This window comes from Alosa alosa, chromosome 7 (genome assembly GCF_017589495.1).
Source record: "Alosa alosa isolate M-15738 ecotype Scorff River chromosome 7, AALO_Geno_1.1, whole genome shotgun sequence".
In the NCBI taxonomy this organism is placed as follows: Eukaryota; Metazoa; Chordata; class Actinopteri; order Clupeiformes; family Clupeidae; genus Alosa; species Alosa alosa.
Window position 1 is genome coordinate 882287 of NC_063195.1, and position 9864 is coordinate 892150.

General features: G+C 57.4%; 1 protein-coding gene across 1 annotated transcript in view; it reads right to left on the reverse strand.

The window, feature by feature from the left end:
• Positions 1 to 9864, reverse strand: part of myo15ab (myosin XVAb) — a 139502-nt gene that overhangs the window by 129430 nt on the left and 208 nt on the right. Inside the window, 14 exon segments of the mRNA XM_048247871.1 lie at positions 1344 to 1549; positions 1603 to 2014; positions 2064 to 2317; positions 2320 to 2451; positions 2454 to 2717; positions 2720 to 3161; positions 4232 to 5039; positions 5936 to 7022; positions 7057 to 7465; positions 7911 to 8224; positions 8524 to 8802; positions 8929 to 9377; positions 9379 to 9532; positions 9535 to 9864. The exon segment at positions 9535 to 9864 is cut by the window's right edge and continues 208 nt beyond it. Of these exon segments, the coding sequence (XP_048103828.1) occupies positions 1344 to 1549; positions 1603 to 2014; positions 2064 to 2317; positions 2320 to 2451; positions 2454 to 2717; positions 2720 to 3161; positions 4232 to 5039; positions 5936 to 7022; positions 7057 to 7465; positions 7911 to 8224; positions 8524 to 8802; positions 8929 to 9377; positions 9379 to 9532; positions 9535 to 9864 (5540 nt within the window).

Here is a 9864-nt window from a genome sequence, read left to right on the forward strand (position 1 = left end):
GCACCACTCCACCAGCTAGCTTGCTATAATAAGCACCAATCTTCAGCCAGCTTGCTATAATAAGCACCACTCCACCAGCCAGCTTGCTATAATAAGCACCACTCCACCAGCCAGCTTGCTATAATAAGCACCACTCCACCAGCTAGCTATAATAAGCACCACTCCACCAGCTTGCTATAATAAGCACCACTCCACCAGCCAGCTTGCTATAATAAGCACCACTCCACCAGCTAGCTTTGCTATAATAAGCCCCCACTCCACCAGCTAGCTTGCTATAATAAGCACCACTCCACCAGCTAGCTTGCTATAATAAGCACCACTCCACCAGCCAGCTTGCTATAATAAGCACCACTCTTCGCAGCTAGCTTGCTATAATAAGCACCACTCCACCAGCCATTAGGTTATAACTATCTTACACTCTCTCTCTCCTTCTCTTCTGCGAACACACCTTCTTTCTCTCGCTCTCACACACACACAAACACACTTTCTCTTCACCACACATGCAGAGAAACTTGAGTAAGGTTTATAGGACAATAATTCTCTGCCACACACACACATACACACACACACACACACACTAACAGTAACTTGAGTAAGGTTTATAAGACAATAATTCTCTCTGCCTCTCTCTCCTCTCTCTCTCTCTCTCTCTCTGAGAGAGAGGCATGAACACACAGTAACTTGTAACTTAAGTAATGATTGTATTGCTTGTAAATCCCATTGAACTGTAGTATAGATATCTTAGTTTGATCAAGCCCTTTGTGTTGGAGCATAAACACACACACACACACACACACACAATGAACACACAGCAACTTAAGTACAGCCTATACAGCTTGTGTGTGTGTGTGTGTACCTTATCAAACCAGGGTCCGGTGGATTCTCCCTCCCTGTGTGTGTGTGTGTATGTATGTGTGTGAGTGTGTGTGTGTGTGAGTGTGTGTGAGTGTGTGTGTGTGTGTGAGTATGTGTGTGTGTGTGTGTGTGTGTGTGTGTGTGTACCTTATCAAACCAGGGTCCGGTGGGTTCTCCCTCCCTGTGTGTGTGTGTGTATGTGTGTGTGTGTGTGTGTGTGTGTGTGTGAGTGTGTGTGTGTGTGTGAGTGTGTGTGTGTGTGCTGTGTAAGTATGTGTGTGTGTGTGAGAGAGTGTGTGTGTGTGTGTGTGTGTGTGAGTGTGTGTGTGTGTGTACCTTATCAAAACCAGGGTCCGTGGCTCTCCCTCCCTGTGTGTGTGTGTGTGTATGTGTGTGTGTGTGTGTGTGGAGTGTGTGTGTGTGTGTGTGTGTTTGTGTGTGTGAGTATGTGTGTGTGTGTGTGTGTGTGAGTGTGTGTGTGTGTGTACCTTATCAAACCAGGGTCCGGTGGGTTCTCCCTCTCGGTCGGGTTCCCACAGCACCTCCCCCTGTTCCTCCCCGAGCCAGGTGACGGCAGGCGGCATGAGTCCCTCCAGCATGCCCTCCTCTCGGTACATGGCCCACTTGCTGAGGTTCTGCAGGGTTCCGTGCGGTAGAACCCTCTCTGCGGCCCACACGTCCTCGGGGGTCTGGCTGGGCCAGCCGCCGTGACGGGCCCAGTGGTCATCATGGGAACGGGCGCTGCTACCGACATCGCAGAGAAGGCCCAATAACCGGACAATAGCCGGTGACGGTCCTGGTGGTGAGGCCCGTGGGCAGCTGCAGGGCGGTAAGCCTTTCATCCGCGCTGCTCTTCTGCAGCCCGACAGGTAAATGGGCCAGCCGGAACCCGCTGGCTGCTGAACTCCACCCGTCCGCAGTCGGTAGTTGACCTCGCCGCGATGGCTTGGTTCCGCTGCAGCGCTGCCGACAGGTTGGGCCCAGTCGGTTTAGGACGGGCGGTCAGGACAGAATCGTCGGGCAGGCGGAACGATGCAGACTTGAGCGCTGGGTTCTGCAGCGCGGAGGACAGGTCAGGCTGGGTCGGCCGCGGGTAGGCGGTGATGACGGAACCGTCCGGTAACCTGTAGGAGGCGCTCTTCATGGCTTCGTTCTGCAGCTGACAGGTTGGGTGTCGTGGGCTTGAGATGCACTTGAGATCACAGAACCATCTGGTAGGCGGTAGGTGGCAGATTTGACCGCTTGGTTCTGCAATGCAGCAGACAGGTTGGGGTCGTGGGCTTGGGGTACGCCGAGATCACAGAACCATCTGGTAGGCGGTAGGTGGCAGATTTGACCGCTTGGTTCTGCAATGCAGCAGACAGGTTGGGGGTCGTGGGCTTGGGGTACGCCGAGATCACAGAACCATCTGGTAGGCGGTAGGTGGCAGATTTGACCGCTTGGTTCTGCAATGCAGCAGACAGGTTGGGGTCGTGGGCTTGGGGTACGCCGAGATCACAGAACCATCTGGTAGGCGGTAGGTGGCAGATTTGACCGCTTGGTTCTGCAATGCAGCAGACAGGTTGGGGTCGTGGGCTTGGGGTACGCCGAGATCACAGAACCATCTGGTAGGCGGTAGGTGGCAGATTTGACCGCTTGGTTCTGCAATGCAGCAGACAGGTTGGGGGTCGTGGGCTTGGGGTACGCCGAGATCACAGAACCATCTGGTAGGCGGTAGGTGGCAGATTTGACCGCTTGGTTCTGCAATGCAGCGGACAGGTTGGGGGTCGTGGGCTTGGGGTATGCTGAGATTACAGAACCGTCTGGGAGTCTGTAGCTAGCGGTTCTAAGCATCTCATTCTGCAGGGCACTGGAGAGGTTTGACTAGTGGGTTTGCCTGTGCGAGGATCCACACTGATGACGGAACCGTCTGGGAGTCTGTAGCTAGCGGTTCTAAGCATCTCATTCTGCAGGGCACGGGAGAGGTTTGGACTAGTGGGTTTGCCTGTGCGAGGATCCACACTGATGACGGAACCGTCTGGGAGTCTGTAGCTAGCGGTTCTAAGCATCTCATTCTGCAGGGCACGGGAGAGGTTTGGACTAGTGGGTTTGCCTGTGCGAGGATCCACACTGATGACTGAACCGTCTGGGAGTCTGTAGCTAGCGCCTCTTAGCATCTCGTTCTGCAGGGCACTGGAGAGGTTTGGACTAGTGGGTTTGCCTGTACGAGGATCTACACTGATGACGGAACCGTCCGGCAGCTGATAGGTGGCTGAACGTAGCTGAGGATTCTGCTGCAGAGCTGCCGACAGGTTTGGGGACATGACCTGAGAGAGAGAGAGATGGAGAGAGATGGTTGAATGTTAGTATGAATTCATTGAGTGGACTGATCTGTGGTTGAATGCTAGCGTGAGTAGATTGAGTGGACTGGTTGAATGTTAGCATGAATAGATTGAGTGGACTGATCTGTGGTAGAATGTTAGCATGAGTAAATTGAGTGGACTGGTTGAATGCTAGCGTGAGTAGATTGAGTCAACTGATCTGTGGTTGAATACTAGCATGAGTAGATTGAGTGGACTAGTTGAATGCTAGCATGAGTAAATTAAGTGGACTGGTTGAATGCTAGCATGAGTAGATTGAGTGGACTGGTTGAATGCTAGCATGAGTAAATTAAGTGGACTGGTTGAATGCTAGCATGAGTAGATTGAGTGGACTGATCTGTGGTTGAATGCTAGCATGAGTAGATTGAGTGGACTGATCTGTGGTTGAATGCTAGCGTGAGTAGATTGAGTGGACTGATCTGTGGTTGAATGCTAGCGTGAGTAGATTGAGTGGACTGGTTGAATGCTAGCGTGAGTAGATTGAGTGGACTGATCTGTGGTTGAATGCTAGCGTGAGTAGATTGAGTGGACTGATCTGTGGTTGAATGCTAGCGTGAGTAGATTGAGTGGACTGGTTGAATGCTAGCGTGAGTAGATTGAGTGGACTGGTTGAATGCTAGTGTGAGTAGATTGAGTAGACTGATCTGTGGTTGAATGCTAGCATGAGTAGATTAAGTGGACTGGTTGAATGCTAAGCGTGAGTAGATTGGAGTGGACTGATCTGTGGTTGAATGCTAGCGTGAGTAGCATAAATTGATTGAGTGGACTGATCTGTGGTAGAATGTTAGCATGAGTAAATTAAGTGGACTGGTTGAATGCTAGCATGAGTAGATTGGAGTGGACTGATCTGTGGTTGAATGCTAGCGTGAGTAGATTGAGTGGACTGGTTGAATGCTAGCGTGAGTAGCATAAATTGATTGAGTGGACTGATCTATGGTTGAATGTTAGTATGAATTCATTGAGTGGACTGATCTATGGTTGAATGTTAGCATGAATTGATTGAGTGGACTGGTCACCTGTGGTTGTTGTGGGTCTGCCATGACCAGGGTTCCGTCAGGCAGGCGGTAGGAAGCGGAACGCAGGTTAGGGTTCTGCTGAAGGGCTCGCATCAGCTGCGGAGATCCACCTGGTTGCTGGAGCCTGGGATCCGAGCTGATGAGGGTTCCGTCTGGGAGGCGGTAAGACGCCGAAATCCAGATTAGCCCTGCTGGTATGCGCGCCAGCATCGGAGAGGCCGGGTCTACATCCACAGGCCCGGTGATCTGCGGGGTGACCAGAGTTCCGTCGGGCAGGCGGTAAGATGCCTGTGCAAGCCGCGTGGTTGCGACGAGCGCCGCAGAGAGCTGCGTGATGCGCGCCGGTCCACCGCGGGAGCATTCTGGCGCAGGTCGCACAGCCGCCCGCCAGGCAGGCGCAATGAGGGCGCCCGCAGGTAAGGGTTCTGTAGAGCACCGGAGAGGTGTGGTGAGTGTGGGGCGGAGTAGGTGGACTGGGTGGAGCGTACGGAACCCGGGCGACGCAGGTGTGAACGCACAGGCGCCCGCATCAGCTGGGTCTCTGGAGTGACTGGAGGGCGGGGCCTGGAGCAGGCTCCTCCCACTGCGTGACGACTCGGCGCAAGGAGAGCGCTGGTTCTGGAGCGGATGGGCAGTGTGAGGCGGGTTGGAGGGAGCCGGTAGGGCGGAAGGGGGGGGGGAGGAGGGCGGAAGAGCACCTTGAAACCGGGGAAGTTCACCATGGGCAGGAAGGGATGGGAAGGGCTCGGGAGGGGAGCGGGCGGAGGCGGAGCGGAAGGCCACAAAGCATAGGGACTCCAGGCAGGGTCTTGGGGGTCAAAGGGCGCCTGAGGGAGGACAGAGAAAGGGTTACCATGACAACGTGATGCTTAAAATGAACACACATATGGTTACCAATTAACCACAAAACAAACACTCAGGGAATGTGGCTGGCTGGACATTGTTATGGAAGTGTTGTAATCTGGGAGTAGTTGCGGTGTGTGTGTTCTAACCTGAGAGTAGGTGTGTGTTCCTGTGTTCTAATCTGAGAGTAGGTGTGTGTTGTGTTCTAACCTGAGAGTAGGTGTGTGTTCCTGTGTTCTAACCTGAGAATAGGTGTGTGATGTGTTCTAAGAGTAGGTGTGTGTTCCTGTGTTCTAACCTGAGAGTAGGTGTGTGTTGTGTTCTAACCTGAGAGTAGGTGTGTGTTCCTGTGTTCTAACCTGAGAGTAGGTGTGTGTTGTGTTCTAACCTGAGAGTAGGTGTGTGTTCCTGTGTTCTAACCTGAGAGTAGGTGTGTGTTGTGTTCTAACCTGAGAGTAGGTGTGTGTTCCTGTGTTTTATGTGTTGTGTTCTAACCTGAGAGTAGGTGTGTGTTGTGTTCTAATCTGAGAGTAGGTGTGTGTTCCTGTGTTCCAACCTGAGAGTAGGTGTGTGTTCCTTTGTTCTAACCTGAGAGTGGGAGTGTGTTATGTTCTAACCTGAGAGTAAGTGTCTTCCTGTGTTCTAATCTGAGAGTAGGTGTGTGTTCCTATGTTCTATGTGTTGTGTTCTAACCTGAGAGTAGGTGTGTGTTGTGTTCTAATCTGAGAGTAGGTGTGTTCCTGTGTTCTAACCAGAGAGTAGGTGTGTGTTGTGTTCTAACCTGAGAGTAGGTGTGTGTTGTGTTGTAAGAGTGGGTGTGTGTTGTGTTCTAAGAGTGGGTGTGTGTTCCGGTGTTCTAACCTGAGAGTGGGTGTGTGTTGTGTTCTAAGTGTGGGTGTGTGTTCCGGTGTTCTAACCTGAGGGTCAAGGCCGTAGGGCTGCAAGGGAGCCCCGTAGTTCGCTGAGCGGATCTGTTGGTTCTGCATGGAACTCGAGAGCATGGGGGACATCGGTTGCCCCGGAAATGCCTGTGCTTCCATCATCTGGGGCGCGTACGGAGGAGCAGGCTGGAGAGGAGAGGACAGGTGGGCGGGGCTTAGGTGGGAGGCGCTGAGGGCGTCGCCCAACAGAGGGGAGGAGGGGCCAATAGGCTGCTCCATGGGGTACAGTTCAGGGGCAAATGCAGGGCTCATGGCCATTGGATGTCCGTGTTTGATTGGCGGGAGTGGGGAGGAGGGTCTTGAGAAGTGCCTGATGGAGGGATGTGGTGAAGGTGGGCCATAGGGCTTGACTGACGGCTGGGGAGAGCCAATCGGCATCCCCGGAGGCAGACGTCTGCTGGACTGGCGGGCCATGAGTGGTCGGCCCCTCCCCACTGGCCTCTGGGGGTTCCGGAACGCTCCCGGTGAGCGTGGGAGGAGGGGCCTGCGGTGAGCCACGCCCCTGGGCATGCCTGGCGATGCCCTCTGGTCCTGCATGTGGGAGTGGTGACTTCGCACCGAGCCACGTAGCGGCGGAACGTTCTGGTTTGGTGCTCCCGGAGGGAGGGGCTTCACAGCCCCCATGGGGATCCCACGGCCACGCCCACCTCGCATCAGGCCGCCGCGCCCCCCAAACCCCGGCGTCGCCCCTGGAAACGGGTCATGCATGAGCAGCATTAGGCGGCGAGACAGAGTCGAGGCCTCCCGTGAGGCTTCGAAGTAGCAGCTTTGGCGAGACAGACTCGGTGAGGAGGAGGAGGCAGCGCGATGATGAGGGGAGGTGGACCGTGGCGGGGACGCCGCCGGAAGCTTCCGCGCCCCAAACGGACGCGAGGGGGAGAGGGGCGGGCTGGGGCGCCTCATGGATGCCCGCGGTGATGTCGGGGGACTGCTGGGTCGACGGAATGAAGATCGCGGCGACCCTGGGGGACTGGGGCGCCTGAAGGAGCCGCGTGGCGACGCGGGCCCTGGAGGAGGGGGGCTCCTGCAGAGTAGCGAGACTCTTGGGGACGGGGCTGGTGCGCAGCGAGGGAGGGCGCGAGGGCATCCGGGAGGGCATGGGAGGCATGGCGTGCAGGGGGGGCTCCCGGTATGAAGGCTGGGGCTGCAGGCGTCGGGGGGGTCCCCCGGGAGAGGAGCGAGGGCTCCGGCGCAGGGCGAGGGGTGACGAGGGGTGGGGTGCGCCAGGCGGGTGCCCAATGAGGCCGCGCGGCTGAGGGAGGGGGCTGCCCCGCAACGGAGAACCATGCAGAACGGACGGAGAACCACGCATGGACAGCTGCGGAGACGGCTGGGGGCTCGGACGCCGCAAGGGAAGCGGGGAGCGGCGGGGGTCCACAGGTGGCATAATCATCGACCGGCGGCTCGGGGTGGGGGAGGGTGGCATCTGAGCGCCAGGGAACCCCCTCATCTGACCGGCAGGGAACCCCCATCTGAGTATCAGGGAACCCACCCATCTGGGCGCCAGGGTACCCCCCCATCTGAGCATCAGGGAACCCACCCATCTGGGCGCCAGGGTACCCCCCCATCTGGGCGCCAGGGTACCCCCCCATCTGACCGGCAGGGAACCCACCCATCTGGGCGCCAGGGTACCCCCATCTGAGCATCAGGGAACTCCACCCATCTGGCCCCCAGGAACCCCACCCATCTGAGCATCAGGGAACCCACCCATCTGGGCGCCAGGGTACCCCCCCATCTGGGCGCCAGGGTACCCCCCCATCTGACCGGCAGGGAACCCACCCATCTGGGCGCCAGGGTACCCCCCCATCTGACCGGCAGGGAACCCACCCATCTGGCCCCCAGGGAACCCACCCATCTGAGCATCAGGGAACCCCCCCATCTGGGCGCCAGGGTACCCCCCCATCTGGGTGGGCATGGGAGAGGTATGGGGGGAGCGGCCCAGGACTGGCGAGCCCTGCTGATTGGCCGTCTTGATGAGCATGGCAGTGGGGTGGCACGGAGGCAAACATGGGAGACTGGGGGTGGAAGCTGGGGGGCGTGGCCATCGACATCACTTCCTGCGGCATGGCGGCGGCCTCGTACTGGATGTCAGAGAGCTGGTCGAGGTTCTGGGGTGCAGGGAGCAGCGGAACCTCCATGCGCTCACGCCCAAACAGCTTCACCTGCGGCCGAGGCACGCGGAACTCCATTCCCCCAAGCTCCGCCTCCACTGCTCCCCCCATTGAGCCGACTCAGGGTCCTAAGCCACCCTCGCTGTAGTTCACCTGGTGGGGTCAGCGTGTCCAGAGAGTTTGGCCGTGCGGGGGGTCGGCGTAAGCGAACCGATAGCCTGGTAACCCGGGGCGATAACCTATAGGCGTAGGAATTGGCCGTCTCACGACTGACGTAGCATTGAAGTCCAGCGTCACCGGATCCGGCTCCGTCTCGTTTCCGTGAGGGTCGTACATCCCTCCTCCGCCCGTCTCAGGATCATACCGTATCTCCCGTCAAGGTCATTGTACCCCTCACCTCCGTCGCCGGGTGGTCGCAATGTGGCCAGCTGGCCCTGGTGAAGCTCCACACCATCACCGTAGAAACCATACTCCTCCTCTGCAGGGTACATTTCACCCTCTCCGTAGAACTCACCTCCTCCTCCTCCGGTGTCATAGTAACCTGATTGCAGGTCATCGTAGTCATAGTAACCACCCAACGCGCTATCGACCGTAGTTGCCATAAGGTAGGGAGATCGAGGGGTCAAGGCAGGGCCGAGAACTCGTGGTCCGGCTAGGTAGAACTGGTCATCGTAGCCTGTGTGGGGTCGGGAGAACCATCGCCTCCAGCTCGTAGTGTTTGGTCTGGAAGGACGTCAGTAGTCTGATGTCTCGCTGTGAGGGGTCGCCAGGGGTCAGCTGGGGCTGCGGGCGGGGTTGTTGCCGTAGTGACCGCCTGTTGAACATGCCCCTCTCTGGTCGCCCGCCGCCACCGTCGTCCTGCTGGTAGGCGGGGTTCTGGTAACCACGGAGACCACGTGTGCTTGCGTAGCGGCCCGCTGGCAGACGGCCAGAGCCATGCCGATGCGGGGTCGGACCCCAACGCCCTCACTGCGACCCCGCTGCCGCTGGCGACCTTTGGTGGACAGGAAGCGCTTGGTGAGCCAGTTGGTTGCCCGGCGATCTTCCCAGCACCAGACTCTGGTTCTTGAAGTCCTTTGCCGTGGGCACGTCGTCCAGTGAAATCCGCGCAGGAAGCCCTTCTTGTTGGCCGCCTTGCCACTTCCTCCCATGCGGATCAGCATGTAGGAGGGCTTCTTCTCTGCCTCCTTCTCCTTCTTCTTCTTGCCGAAGCGCATCATGAAGCGCATGTTGTTCTTGAGCAGGGACTTGCAGCTTCTTGCGAATACGCGGGACTAGCCTCCCGAGGCCCAGGAACAGACGCGACGTGCTCTTCAGCTTCTTGCGGGAGTTGCGGCGCCGCTTGAAGCCAGAGAAGCGCATGAAAAGGCGCGAGGTGTTCTTCAGACCGGCAGCTTCCACAGCGAGGGAGGATCAGCCCCGGCCCGCGCGCCACCTGCTTCCTTCTTCTTGGCGTCGGCCGCGCCCTTCTTCCTCCGCCTGGCGTCTTCCTCGCTCTCCTCCTCTTCCTCCTCCTCTTCCTCCTCCTCCTCCTCCTCTTCCTCCTCCTCTTCCTCCTCCTCTTCCTCCTCCTCTTCCTCCTCCTCTTCCTCCTCCTCTTCCTCCTCCTCCTCCTCCTCCTCTTCCTCCTCCTCCTCCTGGCTGTCTAGAAACTCCTCCTCCTCCTCTGACTCCTCCTTCCTGCCCTTCCCCTTTCCTTTCTTGTCATCTTTTCCTCCTTTCTTGTCATCCTTCGCTC